Source organism: Dendropsophus ebraccatus, chromosome 12 (assembly GCF_027789765.1).
Source record: "Dendropsophus ebraccatus isolate aDenEbr1 chromosome 12, aDenEbr1.pat, whole genome shotgun sequence".
Lineage (NCBI taxonomy): Eukaryota > Metazoa > Chordata > Amphibia > Anura > Hylidae > Dendropsophus > Dendropsophus ebraccatus.
The window spans coordinates 92,035,241-92,057,809 of record NC_091465.1 but is presented as its reverse complement, the minus strand read 5'-3'; the positions used below and the strand labels follow the sequence as shown (position 1 = coordinate 92,057,809).

Sequence of the window (22,569 nt, the reverse complement as noted above, 5' to 3'; positions counted from 1 at the left end):
TACACCCACCGGTATAGTATATATCCCCTCCTGTATACTGTGGCCTGGGCTATGTTACACCCTCCGGTATAGTATATATCCCCTCCTGTATACTGTGGCCTGGGCTATGTTACATCCCCTGGTATAGAATATATCCCCTCCTGTATACTGTGGCCTGGGCTATGTTACACCCACCGGTATAGTATATATCCCCTCCTGTATACTGTGGCCTGGGCTATGTTACATCCCCTGGTATAGAATATATCCCCTCCTGTATACTGTGGCCTGGGCTATGTTACATCCCCTGGTATAGAATATATCCCTCGTGTATACTGTGGTCTGGGCTATGTTACATCCCCCCGGTATAGTATATATCCCTCCTGTATACTGTGGTCTGGGCTATGTTACACCCCCCGGTATAGTATATATCCCCTCCTGTATACTGTGGCCTGGGCTATGTTACACCCCCCCGGTATAGAATATATCCCTCCTGTATACTGTGGCCTGGGCTATGTTACACCCCCCGGTATAGAATATATCCCTCCTGTATACTGTGGCCTGGGCTATGTTACACCCCCGGTATAGTATATATCCCCTCCTGTATACTGTGGCCTGGGCTATGTTACACCCCCTGGTATAGTATATATCCCCTCCTGTATACTGTGGCCTGGGCTATGTTACACCCCCTGGTATAGTATATATCCCCTCCTGTATACTGTGGCCTGGGCTATGTTACACCCCCCGGTATAGAATATATCCCTCCTGTATACTGTGGCCTGGGCTATGTTACATCCCTGGTATAGAATATATCCCTCCTGTATACTGTGGCCTGGGCTATGTTACATCCCCTGGTATAGTATATATCCCCTCCTGTATACTGTGGCCTGGGCTATGTTACATCCCCCGGTATAGTATATATCCCCTCCTGTATACTGTGGCCTGGGCTATGTTACACCCCCGGTATAGTATATATCCCCTCCTGTATACTGTGGCCTGGGCTATGTTACACCCCCTGGTATAGTATATATTCCCTCCTGTATACTGTGGCCTGGGCTATGTTACACCCCCGGTATAGAATATATCCCTCCTGTATACTGTGGCCTGGGCTATGTTACACCCCCTGGTATAGTATATATCCCTCCTGTATACTGTGGCCTGGGCTATGTTACACCCCCTGGTATAGAATATATCCCTCCTGTATACTGTGGCCTGGGCTATGTTACATCCCTGGTATAGTATATATCCCTCCTGTATACTGTGGTCTGGGCTATGTTACATCCCCTGGTATAGTATATATCCCCTCCTGTATACTGTGGCCTGGGCTATGTTACATCCCCCGGTATAGTATATATCCCCTCCTGTATACTGTGGCCTGGGCTATGTTACATCCCCTGGTATAGTATATATCCCTCCTGTATACTGTGGCCTGGGCTATGTTACACCCCCTGGTATAGAATATATCCCTCCTGTATACTGTGGCCTGGGCTATGTTACATCCCTGGTATAGTATATATCCCTCCTGTATACTGTGGTCTGGGCTATGTTACATCCCCTGGTATAGTATATATCCCCTCCTGTATACTGTGGCCTGGGCTATGTTACACCCCCTGGTATAGTATATATCCCTCCTGTATACTGTGGTCTGGGCTATGTTACATCCCCTGGTATAGTATATATCCCCTCCTGTATACTGTGGCCTGGGCTATGTTACACCCCCTGGTATAGAATATATCCCCTCCTGTATACTGTGGCCTGGGCTATGTTACACCCACCGGTATAGTATATATCCCCTCCTGTATACTGTGGCCTGGGCTATGTTACACCCCCCGGTATAGAATATATCCCTCCTGTATACTGTGGCCTGGGCTATGTTACATCCCTGGTATAGAATATATCCCTCCTGTATACTGTGGCCTGGGCTATGTTACATCCCCCCGGTATAGTATATATCCCTCCTGTATACTGTGGTCTGGGCTATGTTACACCCCCCGGTATAGTATATATCCCCTCCTGTATACTGTGGCCTGGGCTATGTTACACCCCCCCGGTATAGAATATATCCCTCCTGTATACTGTGGCCTGGGCTATGTTACACCCCCCGGTATAGAATATATCCCTCCTGTATACTGTGGCCTGGGCTATGTTACACCCCCGGTATAGTATATATCCCCTCCTGTATACTGTGGCCTGGGCTATGTTACACCCCCCGGTATAGTATATATCCCCTCCTGTATACTGTGGCCTGGGCTATGTTACACCCCCTGGTATAGTATATATCCCCTCCTGTATACTGTGGCCTGGGCTATGTTACACCCCCCGGTATAGAATATATCCCTCCTGTATACTGTGGCCTGGGCTATGTTACATCCCTGGTATAGAATATATCCCTCCTGTATACTGTGGCCTGGGCTATGTTACATCCCCTGGTATAGTATATATCCCCTCCTGTATACTGTGGCCTGGGCTATGTTACACCCCCTGGTATAGTATATATCCCCTCCTGTATACTGTGGCCTGGGCTATGTTACATCCCCTGGTATAGTATATATCCCCTCCTGTATACTGTGGCCTGGGCTATGTTACACCCCCTGGTATAGTATATATCCCTCCTGTATACTGTGGTCTGGGCTATGTTACACCCCCTGGTATAGTATATATCCCTCCTGTATACTGTGGCCTGGGCTATGTTACATCCCTGGTATAGAATATATCCCCTCCTGTATACTGTGGCCTGGGCTATGTTACATCCCTGGTATAGTATATATCCCCTCCTGTATACTGTGGCCTGGGCTATGTTACACCCCCTGGTATAGAATATATCCCTCCTGTATACTGTGGCCTGGGCTATGTTACATCCCTGGTATAGAATATATCCCTCCTGTATACTGTGGCCTGGGCTATGTTACATCCCCCGGTATAGTATATATCCCCTCCTGTATACTGTGGCCTGGGCTATGTTACACCCCCGGTATAGTATATATCCCCTCCTGTATACTGTGGCCTGGGCTATGTTACACCCCCTGGTATAGTATATATTCCCTCCTGTATACTGTGGCCTGGGCTATGTTACACCCCCGGTATAGAATATATCCCTCCTGTATACTGTGGCCTGGGCTATGTTACACCCCCTGGTATAGTATATATCCCCTCCTGTATACTGTGGCCTGGGCTATGTTACACCCCCCGGTATAGTATATATCCCTCCTGTATACTGTGGCCTGGGCTATGTTACATCCCCTGGTATAGTATATATCCCTCCTGTATACTGTGGCCTGGGCTATGTTACATCCCCCGGTATAGAATATATCCCCTCCTGTATACTGTGGCCTGGGCTATGTTACATCCCCCCCCCGGTATAGTATATATCCCCTCCTGTATACTGTGGCCTGGGCTATGTTACATCCCCCGGTATAGTATATATCCCTCCTGTATACTGTGGCCTGGGCTATGTTACACCCCCTGGTATAGAATATATCCCCTCCTGTATACTGTGGCCTGGGCTATGTTACACCCCCTGGTATAGTATATATCCCCTCCTGTATACTGTGGCCTGGGCTATGTTACATCCCCTGGTATAGTATATATCCCTCCTGTATACTGTGGCCTGGGCCAGGGGTGAGAAAACCAGTGAAGTAATACCATTATGGCCCGGAGAGATATAGCATGGCCAGGAGGGGCGTAGTTTGGCCTAGGCCATTTTATACCCGGGTATAATATGGACGGGGGTCAATATGGCCGGCTACACCGGGGCCAGGTGGGGTGGACCTCTCAGGAGGAGTTATCTACAATGTATATCTGTATATGACACTATGGGGCCACAGAATAAGAACGGCCACTCACCCTGATGTAGCCGTATTCTCCTTTCTTGATCACGATTGTGTGGGGTCCTGTTCGGAATGTGATCGCCCCCACAAAGGAAATCCGCAGGTTCCCCTGATTCTCATTCTTTGCTAACACAGAAAACTCAGGAAGTCCTCCATCATTTACACAGACGGTGGCTAACATGTAGGTGCACGTCCCCATGAAGTCATAGTAGACGTTATCCCAGGTGTGATAGTGCGGATCTCCTGAGGCCCAGCACACCGCCACCTGGGGTTTCACACATTTGGGCTTTCCACCCTCCATGACACAAACTTGTCGAGAAGGACACAGAGTATTCCGGCAGGTGGGAGGAGGCGGACCGGGATCTGACGGAACAAAAGAGGAAAAGGTCAATAAAAAATATCTATCTATCTCCTATCTATCTATCTATCTCCTATCTATCTATCTATCTATCTATCTATCTATCTATCTATCTCCTATCTCCTATCTATCTATCTATCTATCTATCTCCTATCTATCTCCTATCTATCTATCTCCTATCTATCTCCTATCTATCTCCTATCTATCTCCTATCTATCTATCTCCTATCTATCTCCTATCTATCTATCTCCTATCTATCTCCTATCTATCTATCTATCTCCAATCTATCTATCTATCTCCTATCTATCTATCTCCTATCTATCTCCTATCTATCTATCTATCTCCTATCTCCTATCTATCTCCTATCTATCTATCTATCTATCTCCTATCTATCTATCTATCTATCTATCTATCTATCTATCTATCTATCTCCTATCTATCTCCTATCTATCTATCTATCTCCTATCTATCTATCTATCTCCTATCTATCTCCTATCTATCTATCTCCTATCTATCTATCTATCTCCTATCTATCTATCTATCTCCTATCTATCTCCTATCTATCTCCTATCTCCTATCTATCTCCTATCTATCTATCTATCTATCTATCTATCTATCTATCTATCTATCTATCTATCTATCTCCTATCTATCTCCTATCTATCTATCTATCTATCTCCTATCTATCTATCTATCTATCTATCTATCTATCTATCTATCTCCTATCTCCTATCTATCTATCTATCTATCTATCTATCTATCTATCTATCTATCTATCTCCTATCTATCTATCTATCTATCTATCTATCTATCTCCTATCTATCTATCTCCTATCTATCTATCTATCTATCTCCTATCTATCTATCTATCTATCTATCTCCTATCTATCTCCTATCTATCTATCTATCTCCTATCTATCTATCTCCTATCTATCTATTTATCTATCTATCTATCTATCTCCTATCTATCTATCTATCTATCTATCTCTCTATCTATCTATCTGTCAGGATAGGCCGATTGAGGCAAGCAGGTAGGGACAGTTGGTGAGTTCAGCATCAGGGCTCACTGTCGTGTCTTGTCCCTACCTCCCGTGTCCTGACAGAATAGCCAGCCAACTGGTTTTGCCTCACGGACACCATAAACGCCATGACCACCATAGTGGACCACATGCAGCAGCTCAACACCATGCTGCAGGAGCTGACTAAAAGAGTCCAAGAGCAGGAGACAGCCCCCTGACAGCTTACTATGTCCTCCTTGGTACCTCCTGAGCCTCCTCTGCAACTCCCAGAGAAATTCAAGGAGGACAAGAAATGCTTCCACACTTTCTGGGAGGATTGTAAGCAGAGGTCACAGAGGGTGGGCATTGTTTTGTCCCTCCTCCAAGGACCACCTCAGGAATGGGCCTTCTCCCTGTCACCTGACTCCCCCAACAGTTGACCGTTTTTTCTCCACATTGGGCCTGCTGTATGATGACCCGGATTGTACAGCCAATGCGGAGCGACAATTAACCAGGTTACGGCAAGGTGAAGGTCCAGTAGAGGACTATTGTTAGGAATTCTGACAGTGGAGTGGCCCGTCCACTTGGAATGACTCCTCTCTCAGGTTTCAATTCCGGGCGGGGCCGGGCTGAGCGACCGACTAAAGGACATGTTAGTGGCCTACCCGACTCCTGACACCCTAGAGGAATGTATGACCTTGGCCATAAGGGTGGATCCACAGTTGAAGGACCGGCAAAGGGAGAGGGGTGTCACGTCCGGGGCAGGGAAGAGTGAGCCCTATTCTGAACCCAGACCCCTATCCCTACCTGCTTGGACGACCTGCCCTAAACAGCAGTCCCCAACTGGGCGGCGGTCCCTACACTGGCTAAGTGCAGGAGGGGAGATGAAACAGTACAAGTCTGGAGGAAGCAAGGGCAACAACAAAAACAGGAGAACTACAAGTCCCAGCAGACCTCACCGTTAAGGCTAGACAAAGGAGAAAGATAAACCAAATACCAACAAGCCAGGTCAAACCAGGAAGTCACGTCATACACAGAATCACAATCCAGAAGTACCACAAGTCCAAGCCAGAAGTCAAACAGAGAAAGCAGTCCAGGGAAACAAAGAACAAACCAAACAAGCCGAGTCAGAACCAGGAGGTCACGTCAAATCAGAATCCAAAAGACAACGTCCACAATATAGATGAAGAGGTCAAACACAGAAAGGAGCACACAATAAACGCACGAGCCAGCCAAAAGACTTGGTCACGGGCGAGGCAAGGAAGCCTCCACCTGTTTAAATCAGAGCAGGGAGGGAGTAAGGAGGCAGCATCAGCTCTGATTGGCCCGGCGTCTCTGTACTCTGACAGGCTGAACAGCATGCCTGTCAAACAGTCCAGACGCCTCCCCCCTTTCCAGCTGGTGTGCTGAGAGAGCAGTGGAGGCATCAGCAGGTATGTTCATAACAAGGGGTTCCCCAGACCTGACTAGATCCTCTTTGTCTCCAACCTCCTTCCCTAAACCTTCCCTCCTGTCTCACCCACTTGGGAAGACACCACAGATGCCAAGGCCAGACGGCCACATCACTTACGGGACACCCTCTGCCTGTACTGTGGGATTGCGGGACATAGAGTACAGCAATGTCCTTCCAGACCACCGCCAGAAAGCTCCAGGCGCCTGAGCGACTATCGATGGGGTCACTCAGGCACACAGGTAACCTTGCTGTCTGTATCTTTAGTCTTGGGGGATGGATGCATTTCTGGGTACGCCCAGGTAGATTCTGGGTCATCAGCGAATTTCATCAGTCCTGTGTTTTGGTCTGGTTTGGAGGCATGTCTCCTTCAGCTCAGGAAAGTTTACATAAGGGCCATATCCGCCCCTCTTCTTCTCCTTTGGGGGCGGGATTCTTTTTTTGTGGGCAAAAAAGACGGTAAACTTAGACCCTGTATTGACTATCGTGAGCTTAACAAGATCAAGGACCAGCACCCACTGCCTCTCATCCCTGACCTTTTTAATCAGATTGTGGGTGCTAGATGTTCTCTTAGATAGATCTAAGGGGATCTTACAATCTGATTAGGATTAAGGAGGGAGATGAGTGGAAGACTGCCTTTAATACCCCAGAGGGCCATTTCGAGTATTTGGTCATGCCTTTTGGGTTATGCAATGCTCCGGCACTCTTCCAGCATTTTGTCAATGACGTCTTCCGTGAATATCTTGGTCGTTTTCTGGTGGTTTATCTAGATGAGATTTTGATCTTTTCCCCCAATTGGTCTTCTCACATTCTGAGTGTCCGTACTGTCATGGAGCTTCTGAAAGTAAATCATCTGTGTGCCAAGCTGTCAAAATTTCAATTTGGCATACAGGAGGTCTCATTTTTGGGGTATAAAATAACCTCGAACTCGTTCAGTATGGACCCTATAAAGGTCCAAGCCATTGAAAACTGGGAGCGACCTAATAGCCTGAAGGGTTTGCAAAGGTTCTTGGGTTTTTCCAATTACTACAGGAAATTCATTAAGGGGCTCTCACTCATAGCCAAACCCCTTACTGATATGACCAAAAAGGGAGCCGATCTGGTTAATTGGTCCTCAGACGCTATCATGGCATTTGACAGACTTAGGCAATGTTTCTCAGAGGCTCCAGTGTTAATACAGCCGGACTTTGAGCGTCCTTTTATTGTTGAGGTGGATGCATCTGAGGTGGAGGTAGGAGCGGTTCTATCCCAAGGATCTGAGTCACTGACCAATCTCCGACCTATTGCATTCTTCTCTAGGAAGTTCTCCAAGGCCGAGTGCAACTACGATAGGTAACAGGGAGTTGCTAGTGATCAAAATAGCTTTTGAGGAATGGAGACACTTCCTAGAGGGTGCAAAACATAAGATCATGGTTCTTACTGACCATAAGAATCTTCAATATCTGGAATCTGGATAAAGCCAGACGTCTCACACCACGCCAGGCCAGATGGGCCTTGTTTTTCATGAGGTTCAATTTCAAGATAACCTACCGGCCTGGTTCCAGGTATGTCAAGGCTCATGCCCTGTCTCGCAGCTTTGACATTGAGACCACGCCCAGGATACAACCCGATACCATCCTGTCCCCTGGTGTGGTAGTGGCCATTTTGCATTTGGTGACTCAAATCGCGAAGTCTCAGTCCCTGGCACCCCAGAACACTCCAGAGTCACTGCTGTTTGTGCCTCCTAATCTCCGTCTCCGAATCTTGGATGAGGTTTACAGCTCTGTGTTAGCTGGGCACCCAGGGCTGGCAGGAACAAAATACTTGCTCTCACGCCACTACTGGTGGCCTTCCTGGGCCCAAGACATGAAGGCCTTTGTGGATGCATATGAGACCTGTGCTAGATCCAAGGTCCCTCGGAGGCCACCTGAAGGGTTATTACACCCTCTACCTGTGCCTACCAGACCTTGGACCCATATATCTATGGATTTTATTACTGACTTGCCTTTGTTTAAGGGAAAAACTGTGATTTGGGTGGTTGTGGATAGGTTTTCTAAGATGTGCCATCATATCCCTTTATGCAAATTACTTAATGCTCGCACCCTGGCCACACTATTTATTAATCACATTCTGCGCCTGTATGGTATTCCAGAGAACATTGTGTCTGACTGAGGTGTTCAGTTTGTTGCTAAATTCTGGAGAGAATTCTGTGGTCGACTGGGTGTCTCCTTGTCCTTCTCGTCTGCCTTCCATCCGCAGTCGAACGGACAGACGGAAAGGATAAACCAATCTCTGGAACAATTTATGAGGTGTTTCGTGGCTGAGGCCCAAGATAAATGAAGGGACTTTATATCCTTAGCAGAGTTTGCCTTAAACAACCATGAGCACGGCTTATTAAAGATGTCACCGTTCTTCTTATGGTTTTAACCCGAGGTAATAGTCTACTCATGCCCCCGAGTCAGTTAACCCCTCAGCAGAAGCTATTTTTTCAAAACTGAGCACAGTTTGGGCCCAGGCTCATCAGAACCTGGTTAAAGCCCAAGAGCTTTTTCAGAAACATGCCAATAAAAGACGCATACCCGGCCATCAGTACAAAGTACGGGAAAAGGTTTGGCTCTCTACTAAGAACGTAAGGTTACGGGTTCAGTCTGGCAAACTGGCAGCCAAGTATATTGGTCCGTACACTATTGTGGAGATCATAAATCCTGTTACATTTAGATTGAAATTGTCCGCGTCGTCTCGCATTCATAATGTGTTTCATAAAGCACTCCTGAAAAGGTACGTTCCTCCGGTGTCTCCATCTACTCCTTCTGCTCCACTGGTCATCCAGGGGGAGCTGGAATATGAGGTGGAGAAAATTCTCAATTCTAGCTGGGTACAGGGTTCCATACAGTATCTGGTCGACTGGAAGGGCTTTGGTCCAGAGGAACATACGTGGGTTTCTGGGAAGGACATGCATGCCCCACGTCTAGTTCGACAATTTCACGCACGTAATCCATCTAAGCCTGGTCCGTTCAATAAGGGTCCTGAGGCCACTCGTAAGGGGGGGGGGGGGGTACTGTCAGGAATGTGCGGTAGCCTGGTGTGAACTGGACCTGGTGTTTGCTTTTGTGTGCCACACCTGATTGCTTCTCAGCTTCAGGCAATTCAGGAGTTAATCTGAGAAGCTTCTAGACTTGATTATGCAGCTGTGCTGTCTGTGTGATTGACGGGTTCCTCTGCCTGTCTGAAACCTGGAAGATCAGAGCGCCGGTCCAATGAGGATTCAGACCGGGCTCTCGGTCAGCATAAAACAAAGCTGAGGCAGAGTCCCAGCGCTGGCTATTAGATTAACACCCTGATCCCAGCTCCCCTTGTCTATTCTTGCACTCCCCGTCCTAACTCCCTGTGTTCGCTCGTCTATGTTACCTGACCTCTGGATTTGACTTTTGACTATGCGACTGCTACTGATTTAGGGAACGTCTTTGTGGTTGTCCACGGCCGCCTAGAGCCGATTGAGGCAAGTAGGTAGGGACAGTTGGTGGGTTCAGCATCATAGCTCACTGTTGTGTCTCGTCCCTGCCTCCCCTGTCCTGACACTATCTAACTATCTATCATAACTATATGCATGTGTCTGTGTGTCAGCCAGTGTGTGTGTGATATATATAGGCTACGTTCACACTACGTAAGTCTCCGGATGTAGCGCGTTCCGTGAATAAGCGGACAGAGATCTACGTAGTTTGCGTACAATGAAAAGTATATGATCTACGGCTGCACAGTTCACACTACGTAACAACTTACGCCAGGATCGTACGCGGCGCCGTAAAAAATGAACCAGTCCATTGTTTGAGGACGAAAATGCCGTAACTTACGCCTGTAGCGTAACATGCGGTCCCGTACGTAGTGGGACTTTGCACTTTGATTTGCCAATCCAAAAGGTTCTGTGAGGTGTCCGGGGCTAGCAGAAGATTTCCAAGTAAAAGACCGCTGTCAGATCGCTACGTAGGGCACTCGGGAAGCGTAAATAGACTACGGGCGTAAGTTCGCGGACCGTACGTAGCCGTCCGCAACTTACGTAAATCCCCGGACGGAGTTTAACACGTATAAGTCCGGCCGTGAAAATATGGGGCCGGACATATACGTAGTGTGAACATAGCCATTATATTGTAAGAAGGCGCACGGCACCGTCATAGATGGTAGATATGTCTCACCAAGGATCCTGGCCTTGGTGAGGTGAAAGACTCACAGCTTCAGCCCCGCAATGCCTGTACTTCTCTCCTGCTTAGCGCCACCGCCGCGATGACGTCATATGTGCAGGAGAGAAGTACGGGCATCGCAGGACTGAAGCTGTGAGCTTCCGGCTGTCTGTGCCGGAAGCTGCACCCCGGCCCGAAGCTGCATTGGGAGGGACCTGCTAACCCTGCCCTCCGGTTCCCCCCCGGCCGCTTCGTTTTCCCCCCAGCACCCCACAGCCGCTCCACCTGCACCCCCAGCTTCTCCCTCTGAACCCCCCAGCTTCTTCCCTGCACCCCACAGCCTCTCCCCCTGCTGCGCCCCTGAACCCCCCAGCTTCTCCCTCAGAACCCCCCAGCTTCTTCCCTGCCCCCCACAGCCTCTCCCCCTGCACCCCCCAGCTCCTCCCTCTAAACCCCCAGCTGCTCCTTTGCCCCCCAGCCTCTCCCCTCGCACCCCCAGTCTCTCCCCCTGCACCCCCCTGCTGCTCCCCTGAACCCCCAGCTTCTTCCCTGCCCCCCTGCTGCCCCCCACAGCCTCTCCCCCTGCACCCCCCAGCTCCTCCCTCTAAACCCCCAGCTTCTTCCTTGCCCCCCAGCCTTTCCCCCTGCACCCCCAGTCTCTCCCCAAGCACCACCCTGCTGCTCCCCTCAACACCCCAGCTTCTTCCCTGCCCCCCAGCCTCTGCCCCCCAGCCCCCAGCTTCTCCCACTGTCACTCCAGTTGCCCCCTATCTGTTTCCCCTGCCTGTCACCTCATGTGTCCCCCCATCTTCTCCTCCTGCCACCCCGGCTGCTCCCTCTGCCGCCCAGCTGCCTCCCTGCTCCCCAACTTCCCGCACCCCCCAGCTTCTCCCCCTGCACCCCCCCAGCCTCTCCATTGCACCCCCTCCAGCTTCTCCCCCTGCACCCCCCAGCTTCTCCTCCTGCACCCCCCAGCTTCTCCCCAGTTGTGGACGGAGAAGTCTGATAACTGCACCAGATGGAGAAGAAAGCAAAAAGTGAGTGACGGCAATGGGAGAAGACGTCACCTGTGAGCCATTAGTAACTGCACTGTAATCACTTCTATAGTGTGCAGAGCCTGTGTACCATTGGGGTCTTAATGGGTCAGTGTATGGTTTGCGGTAGTGTACTGACACAGCCCCGCGGTCACTACAGTACACTAGCGCAAACTTTTAAACTAGGACCCAACTACAACAGCCGCAGGCACTACAACTCCCAGCATATCCTGAGGGCTGCAGACTATCAGTACATGCTGGGAGTTGTAGTGCCTGCAGCTGTTGTAGTTGGGTCCTAGGTGCATTATACACTGGATGCTTTGTGACATATAAGAATACATAGATCTGTGGGGGCTCAGTGCAGGGAAGTGACCCCAGAACATCACTAATAGGGGATAGAACAAAAACATCTCCCCCTATATCTTATTAGTGATGTTCTGGGGTCACGTCCCTGCACTGAGCCCCCACAGATCTATGTATTCTTATATGTCACAAAGCATCCAGTGTATAATGCACCTAGGACCCAACTACAACAGCCGCAGGCACTACAACTCCCAGCATATACTGACAGTCTGCAGCCCTCAGGATATGCTGGGAGTTGTAGTACAGTGTAGACAGATGTATTGCTGGACCTTCAGGGCTGATGTCACCCACAGATTGCAGCCACCAGGAGCCTCTGCACACAGGGATTTATTATAGGGTTGTCCTCTCAGAGACTACAACTCCCAGCATACCCTGAGATATTTATAAATGCTGAGTTTTCTGAGAGTTTTAGTTAGACTGAAAATGTTATTCACAAGTGATTTGTCACAGATACAGATGAATCCAGGAAAGGACGGGGCAGGGGCGTAGCTAGGATTCATGGGGCCCCATAGCAAAAAACTGTACGGGGCCCCATCCTGTACGCTCCCCTACCCCCCCCCCCCCTCTCAAACACAGACAGTGACGCACATATACACACACAGAGGCACCATTATCACATATACAGATACACCACTGACATACACACATATATACGCTGTAATGTGATTACACTAGTGCAGATGTATACACCATGAGTAGACTGTACACAGGGAAATCATCTCAGTGTAATAAGAAATACTCAACCAGAAATAAAAGAAAATGCAGCAGATATTAGTGGTGGGTTCTTTTATTAGAGGCCAGCATTAATAGAAGCTGCTGCAGAACATCTTTGGGAGCAAACCTGTCAATCACTTGAGACACAACTGACATACACAAACACACACATATACACCAGTGTTACAGACATTGCTGACATACACATACTGACATATACATATATACACAGATACATACACATACTGAGGTACATACACATACTGACATATACATATATACACAGGTACATACACATACTGACATATACATATATACCCTTAGATACATACACATACTGACATATACATATATACACAGATACATACACATACTGACATATACATATATACACAGATACATACACATACTGACATATACATATATACACAGATACATACACATACTGACATATACATATATACACAGATACATACACATACTGACATATACATATATACACAGATACATACACATACTGACATATACATATATACACAGATACATACACATACTGACATATACATATATACACAGATACATACACATACTGACATATACATATATACACAGATACATACACATACTGACATATACATATATACACAGATACATACACATACTGACATATACATATATACACAGATACATACACATACTGACATATACATATATACACAGATACATACACATACTGACATATACATATATACACAGATACATACACATACTGACATATACATATATACACAGATACATACACATACTGACATATACATATATACACAGGTACATACACATACTGACATGTACATACACATACACATACTGACATATACATATATACCCTTAGATACATACACTCACTGACACACATACACAGCACTTACAGCTCCCAGCCTTCCCTCCTCCTGTAGTCCGGGCTGATCTTCACATAGAAGTATTCAGGACCTTTGGGTCATGTGACCAAAGGTCCTTCACTCCTCTCCTGTGCCGTGCAGGACCTGGCAGGTCCTGCTCCTCAGTGTACTGGCGGGTCCCTCTTCCTCTCTGGACCCCTGCGGGTACAGTGGTCGGATGTCAGTGTCAGTACCTACCATGAAGGCAGGGCAGGCTTCCTCAGGCCCCCTTCCTGCAGGGGCCCCATAGCAGTCGCCTTCCCTGCCTTCATGGTAGCTACGCCACTGGGACGGGGTCAGCATGTCGTATCTCACTGGTTCTATATTGGTGGGCCCCAAGGATCATTTCCTCTAGTGGGCTCCAGGTACCCCAGTCCGACACTGTCAGCAGCAATAGGCCGCTGGCACATGTATAAAATTTAGTATGGCTGCTCCCACACTCCAGGCCCAGGTTTTGGCCTATGTAAGCCTGGGAGAACCAGCTGAGAGTGGCTGTGTGTATCTCTGGTCTCAGAGTGTGCGGCTGGGGAGAAGGAGCTGTGTGTGGCTTCTCTGAGGCCAAAGGAGACTTCCAGGAGCTGTTTGGTGTCTGGCAGCGCCTGTCCGGGTGAGAGCCCTATGTCTTGCTGCCAATGACTGTTTTCACGGACGCTGCTCCATACCTGGGTGTTGGCTGAAGAAAGCTGTAGGTTTTGTTTTCTGTTGTGGACAATAAACCACCCGGCATTGCCTGGGTATAAAGTGTTAGTGTGGTAATTAGATTTGTCCCAAGGTGCCCAGGAGGCCAATCTATGCCCTTGTGTTTTTTTGTTTAAGGGGAAATCGCCAGGAGGCGTATAAACCCCTTTAAATTCTATATACCCGACAGTTCTGCACTTTTTATGTAAATTGTAGGTTAGAAATAAACTAAAAACTTTAAACATCCTAAATACCTAATAGCCAAACTGAGATGTCATCATGTGATCAGACTGTATACAGAGCCTGGTTATATACAACATTGGCAGTGATATATACAGCCTGGTTATATACAACATTGGCAGTGTTATATACAGCCTGGTTATATACAACATTGACAGTGTTATACAGAGGCTGGTTATATACAACATTGGCAGTGATATATACAGCCTGGTTATATACAACATTGGCAGTGTTATATACAGAGCCTGGTTATATACAACATTGGCAGTGTTATATACAGAGCCTGGTCATATACAACATTGGCAGTGATATATACAGCCTGGTTATATACAACATTGGCAGTGTTATATACAGCCTGGTTATATACAACATTGGCAGTGTTATATACAGCCTGGTTATATACAACATTGGCAGTGTTATATACAGCCTGGTTATATACAATATTGTCAGTGTTATACAGAGGCTGGTTATATACAGCATTGGCAGTGTTATATACAGCCTGGTTATATACAACATTGGCAGTGTTATATACAGAGGCTGGTTATATACAACATTGTCAGTGTTATATACAGCCTGGTTATATACAACATTGGCAGTGATATATATAGCCTGGTTATATACAACATTGGCAGTGTTATATACAGCCTGGTTATATACAATATTGTCAGTGTTATACAGAGGCTGGTTATATACAGCATTGGCAGTGTTATATACAGCCTGGTTGTATACAACATTGGCAGTGTTATATACAGAGCCTGGTTATATACAACTTTGGCAGTGTTATATACAGCCTGGTTATATGCAATATTGGTAGTGTTATGCTCAGCCTGGTTATGTACAACATTGACAGTGTTAGTGGAGGTCCTGTATACTTGTAGTATATAGTTGGTGGAGGTCCTGTATACCTGTAGTGTATACTTCTGGGATCCTCTATACCTGTAGTATAAAGTTTGCCCCCCACCCCCAACCCGCTGACTGCAGACCATAAGTAAGGTGTGTGTGCAGAAAACCTGCCCTCTCAGGCACTACCTTTCCTTGGTGAGGACAACACAGAAGAGGTATCAAAGTTTCTAATACTGTATACACCCCCCCCCCCCTCCTGCAGGTAGCCCCCATACTGTATACACTCCCCCCTGCAGGTACTCCTATGCTCTATACACTCCCTCCCTGCAGGTAGCCTCTGTACTGTATACACTCCTCCCCCACCCCACCCCCTTGCAGGTACTCCATTACTGTATACACTCCCTTCCTGCAGGTAGCCCCCATATTGCATACACTCCCCCCCCCCTGCAGGTAGCCCCCATGCTGTATACACCCCCCCCCCCCAGGTAGCCCCCATGCTGTATACATTCCCTTAAACCCCCTTACTGTATACATTCCCCAACACCACCAACCAGCAGGTAAGGGGGTAAGCTGTATACACTCCCCCATGAAGGTATCCCTCACTGTATACAATCCCCCCTGCAGGTAGGCCCCATGCTGTATACGCCCCCCAGGTAGCCCCCATGCTGTATACACCCCCCCCCCAGGTAGCCTTCATGCTGTATACACTCCTCCCTGCAGATAGCCCCCATGCTGTAACCCCCCCCCCCCCCCAGGTAGCCTCCATGCTGTATACATTCCTCAACACCCCCTTACTGTATACATTCCCCAACACCACCACCCGGCAGGTAAGCCCCTTGCTGTATACACTGTATGTACACTGTACACTGTTAGGGTGCCCTCACACCTACTGGATCCGCAGCGGATTTCACGCCGTGAATTTGCAGCGAAATCCACTACGGATCCACTGTCATTCAACCCTATGACACTACATGACATTGACATCCCGTTGCGAGTATGTAAAATAACCCCCTTGGCGGCTGGAGCGTAACTTAGACTGACAGAGGCCGCCATCATCCCGCCCGCACAGACCGCTGTTAGAGCCGGCTCTCTCCTCACAGCTCTGGACGTCCCCCCTGAAGCAAGCTGGAGCGGTGTGTGCAGCAACCTGAGACGCGAGGAGAGAGCCGTGCCCGGCAGCAGCAGCACAGCGGAGGGAGCCTGCGCCATCTAACAGCGGTCTGTGCGGGAGGGATGATGGCGGCCTCTGTCAGTATAAGTTACGCTCCGTCCACCAAGGGGGTTAATCTACATACTCACAGCGGGATGTTAATCCCGCTGCGAGTATGTAGTGTCATAGGGTTGAATGACACTGGATCCGCAGCTTGAAATCGGCTGCGGATCCGGTAGGTGTGAAGGCACCCTTACTGTATTCATTTCTGTGGATCTGTTGTGAGGCAGCTGGCCTAGCAACCATTCAGATTCCAGCTCCCTGTGAACATGAAAGTAGTAATCCTATTGGTTGCTAAGGCTTCCAACTGCCGTTACTGCTGGGACCTGCAGCGCTAATTACATCACCTGTGTGTGAAGTGTGGAGATTATCCAATTAATTTCTATGGGATGCTCTCCCCCCTCCCCCTCCCCTCCTGTACATCTGGCGGGGGCGGGACCTTCGCTCTAACCTTCCCGGGCACCCAATGTATCTGTGGGCCAAATTTGGGGTCAAACTCTTCAGGCGTTTGGAAGTCTATAGAGGACAGACAGACAGACAGAAGGACAGACAGACAGACAGAAGGACAGACAGACAGACAGACTTTCATTTTTATGATTATACTAGAAAATGTACCCGGCGCTGCCCGGGTATAAAGTGTCAGTGTGTTAATTAGATTTGTTCTAAGGTGCCCAGGAGGCCAAGCTAAAGGTATTGTTTCATCTGAGTTAATCAGTGGAATTAGTGTATACCTGTAGTGCATAGTTGGAGGGGTTCTGTATACCCACAATGTATAGTTTTTAGGGGTCTTGCATATCTGTAGTGCATAGTTGGGGGGGGCTGTATACCTATAGTGTATAGTTGAGGGAGGTCCTGTATACCTGCAGTGTACAGTTGGTGAAGGTCCTGTATACCTGTACTGTATAGTTTGGGGGTCCTGTATACCTGTAGTATATAGTTGATGCTGTATACCTGTAATGTATAGTTGGTGGAGGTCTTGTATACCTGTAGTTTATAGTTTGAGGGTCCTGGATACCTGTAGTGTATAATTGGTGGAGGTCTTGTATACCTGTAGTATATAGTTCGGGGGTCCTATATACCTGTAGTAAATAGTTTGAGGGTCCTGTATAACTATAGTATAGAGTTGGTGGAGGTCCTGTATACCTGTAGTGTATAGTTTGGGGTCCTATATACCTGTAGTATATAGCTGGTGGAGTTCCTGTATACCTGTAGTATATTTAGGGTCCTGTATACTTGTAGTATAGAGTTGGTGAAGGTGCTGTATACCTGTATTATAGAGTTGGTGTAGGTCCTGTATACCTGTAGTGTATGGTTTTGAGGTCCTGTATACCTGTAGTGTATAGTTTGGGGTCCTATATACCTGTAGTATATAGTTGGTGGAGTTCCTGTATACCTGTAGTGTATAGTTTGGGGTCCTGTATACCTGTAGTGTATAGTTGGTGGAGGTCCTGTATACCTGTAGTATATAGTTTTGGGGTCCTGTATACCTGTAGTATATAGTTTGGGGGTCCTGTATACCTGTAGTGTAAAGTTTGGGGTCCTGTATACCTGTAGTATATAGTTTTGTGGAGGTCCCGTGCACTTGTAGTGTATAGTTTTGGGGTCCTGTATACCTGTAGTGTCCTGTATACCTGCAGGGTTGTATTTACCCGTATGGCAGTGTTACTCAGTCACAGTGTGTCGGTATTGGTCATGTCTGGTATGGGGGTGTTATCCAGTCACAGTATGGCGGTATTGGTCAGGTCTGGTGTGGCGGTGTTATCCAGTCACGGTATGGTGGTATTGGTCAGGTCTGGTATAGCGGTGTTATCCAGTCACAGTATGGCAGTATTGGTCAGGTCTGATATGATGGTGTTATCCAGTCACGGTATGGTGGTATTGGTCAGGACTGGTGTGGCGGTGTTATCCAGCACAGTATAGCGGTATTGGTCAGGTCTGGTATGGCAGTGTTATCCAGCACAGTATAGCGGTATTGGTCAGGTCTGGTATGACAGTGTTATCCAGCACAGTTTGGCAGTATTGGTCAGGTCTGGTGTAGCAGTGTTACCCAGTCACAGTTTGGTATACCTGTTGTGCCCTGTATATACATGTACTGTATAGATGGAGTAGGGGGCCCTGTACATACATATACTGTATAGGTGGAGTAGGGGGCCCTGTATATATATATGTACTGTATAGATGGAGTAGGGGGTCCTGTATATACATGTACTGTATAGATGGAGTAGGGGGCCCTGTATATATATATGTACTGTATAGATGGAGTAGGGGGTCCTGTATATACATGTACTGTATAGATGGAGTAGGGGCTCCTGTATATACATGTAGTGTATAGATGAAGTAGGGGCTCCTGTATATACATGTAGTGTATAGATGGAGTAGGGGGTCCTGTATATACATGTACTGTATAGATGATGTAGGGGGCCCTGTATATACATGTACTGTATAGATGGAGTAGGGGGCCCTGTATATACATGTACTGTATAGATGGAGTAGGGGGCCCTGTATATACATGTACTGTATAGATGGAGTAGGGGGCCCTGTATATACATGTACCGTATAGATGGAGTAGGGGGCCCTGTATATACATGTACCGTATAGATGGAGTAGGGGGCCCTGTATACATGTACTGTATAGATGGAGTAGGGGGCCCTGTATATACATGTACTGTATAGATGGAGTAGGGGGCCCTGTATACATGTGCTGTATAGATGGAGTAGGGGGCCCTGTATATACATGTACTGTATAGATGGAGTAGGGGGCCCTGTATACATGTGCTGTATAGATGGAGTAGGGGGTCCTGTATATACATGTACTGTATAGATGGAGTAGGGGGTCCTGTATACATGTACTGTATAGATGGAGGAGGGGGTCCTGTATATACATGTACTGTATGGATGGAGTAGGGGGTCCTGTATATATATATGTACTGTATAGATGGAGTAGGGGGTCCTGTATACATGCACTGTATAGATGGAGTAGGGGGTCCTGTATATACATGTACTGTATAGATGGAGTAGGGGGCCCTGTATACATGTACTGTATAGATGGAGTAGGGGGTCCTGTATACATGTACTGTATAGATGGAGTAGGGGGTCCTGTATATACATGTACTGTATAGTTGGCGTAGGGGGTCCTGTATATACATGTACTGTATAGATGGAGTAGGGGGCCCTGTATATACATGTACTGTATAGATGGAGTAGGGGGTCCTGTATATACATGTACTGTATAGATGGAGTAGGGGGTCCTGTATACATGTACTGTATAGTTGGAGTAGGGGGTCCTGTATATACATGTACTGTATGGATGGAGTAGGGGGTCCTGTATATATATGTACTGTATAGATGGAGTAGGGGGTCCTGTATACATGCACTGTATAGAGGAGTAGGGGGTCCTGTATATACATGTACTGTATAGATGGAGTAGGGGGCCCTGTATATACATGTACTGTATGGATGGAGTAGGGGGTCCTGTATATATATGTACTGTATAGATGGAGTAGGGGGTCCTGTATACATGCACTGTATAGATGGAGTAGGGGGTCCTGTATACATGTACTGTATAGATGGAGGAGGGGGTCCTGTATATACATGTACTGTATGGATGGAGTAGGGGGTCCTGTATATATATGTACTGTATAGATGGAGTAGGGGGTCCTGTATACATGCACTGTATAGATGGAGTAGGGGGTCCTGTATATACATGTACTGTATAGATGGAGTAGGGGGCCCTGTATATACATGTACTGTATGGATGGAGTAGGGGGTCCTGTATATATATGTACTGTATAGATGGAGTAGGGGGTCCTGTATACATGCACTGTATAGATGGAGTAGGGGGTCCTGCATACATGTACTGTATAGTTGGAGTAGGGGGTCCTGTATATACCTGTACTGTATAGATGGAGTAGGGGGTCCTGTATATCCCTGTACTGTATAGATGGAGTAGGGGGTCCTGTATACATGTACTGTATAGATGGAGTAGGGGGTCCTGTATACATGTACTGTATAGAGGGAGTAGGGGGTCCTGTATATACCTGTACTGTATAGATGCAGTAGGGGGTCCTGTATATACATGTACTGTATAGATGGAGTAGGGGGCCCTGTATATACATGTACTGTATAGATGGAGTAGGGGGCCCTGTATATACATGTACTGTATAGATGGAGTAGGGGGTCCTGTATATACATGTACTGTATAGATGGAGTAGGGGGTCCTGTATATACATGTACTGTATAGATGGAGTAGGGGGTCCTGTATATACATGTACTGTATAGATGGAGTAGGGGGTCCTGTATATACATGTACTGTATAGATGGAGTAGGGGCTCCTGTATATACATGTACTGTATAGATGGAGTAGGGGGTCCTGTATACATGTACTGTATAGATGGAGTAGGGGGTCCTGTATACATGTACTGTATAGATGGAGTAGGGGGTCCTGTATACCTGTACTGTATAGTTGGAGTAGGGGGTCTACCAGTTATTACTGTGGATGTTGTGAGGCAGCTTCCCTAGCAACCATTGCTCCCTGTGAAAATGAAAGCAGTAATCCTATTGGTTGCTAAGGCTCCAACTGCCGTGTCTGCTGCAGCTAATTATATCACCTGTGCGTGCAGTGAGGAGGTTTTCCCATTCATCTCTATGGGGCGCCTCTCTTTCCCCTCCCCCTCCCCTCCTGTACATCTGGCGGGGACAGGACCTTCGCTATAACCTTCCCGGGCACCCAATGTATCTGTGGGCCAAATTTGGGGTCAAACGGTTCAGGCATTTGGAAGTCTATAGAGGACAGACAGACAGAAGGACAGACAGACTTTGATTTTTATGATATAGATATATATATACATACGTGTGTGTGTGTGTACAGTACATGTGTATCTGTGATGTTTGTGTCACGCTTGTGTTTGTTTATGTCAACGTCAGGTGATTGACAGGTCTGCTTCTAAAGAGTTTCCGCAGCTGCTACTAATGCTGAGATGCTATGATCATCTACCCCGTGATCTCTCTACCTGGAAGGTGTCTTCCCTCTATCCTGTCCCCTCTTGCTGTACTTCTGCTGTATAATTCCACGGAGTGTATTCCCAAAGATGTTCTGCAGCAGCTGCCATCAATGTTGGATCCATTAATAATCACAAGGGTCCTCACCACATTGAAGGGACCATAAATACTGCTACTGGGTCATGTGTGGGCCCCTTTAAGGAGCGCTGACAAGTGGGCCGGATGTCTGTAACACACACTGACTGTGCCGGAACACTAAAAAGGAGAGCAGCAATGGAAGAGCGAGTGGGAGGGGAGTTTGTTTTATTTATTCTATTTAGATCTAGTCATCATGAAGGCCATCTACTATATGGGGACTACTCACGGAGGGCCACCTACTTTAGGGGGACTAGATACAGGGAGGCAATCTACTATAGGGGGACGACTCACAGGTGTGGGACTATCTTCTATAGGGGACTACTCAGAGGGGGGAAATCTACTGTGGGGGGGCTACTCAGAGGGGGGGGCCATCTACTATAAGGGGACTACTCACTGGGGGCAGCAGCACAGGGGGCATCTACTATAGGGGTACTACTCACAGGGGGCATCTACTATAGAAGGACTACCCACTGGGTGTAGCAGCACGGGGGACATCTACTATAGGGGTACTACTCACGGGGGCATCTACTATAGAAGGACTACCCACTGGGGGTAGCAGCATGGGGGGCATCTACTATAGGGGTACTACTCACGGGGGGCATCTACTATAGGAGGACTACTCACAGGGGGACAATTTACTATAGAGGAACTAC

General features: G+C 47.5%; 1 protein-coding gene across 1 annotated transcript in view; it reads right to left on the bottom strand.

Annotated features, from left to right (window-relative positions):
• LOC138769948 (IgGFc-binding protein-like) overlaps window positions 1-22,569 on the bottom strand; it is a 133,835-nt gene that overhangs the window by 88,167 nt on the left and 23,099 nt on the right. The window contains exon 4 of the mRNA XM_069948721.1: window positions 3,820-4,166. Within this exon, the coding sequence (XP_069804822.1) occupies window positions 3,820-4,166 (347 nt within the window). The remainder of the gene's footprint in view (window positions 1-3,819; window positions 4,167-22,569) is intronic.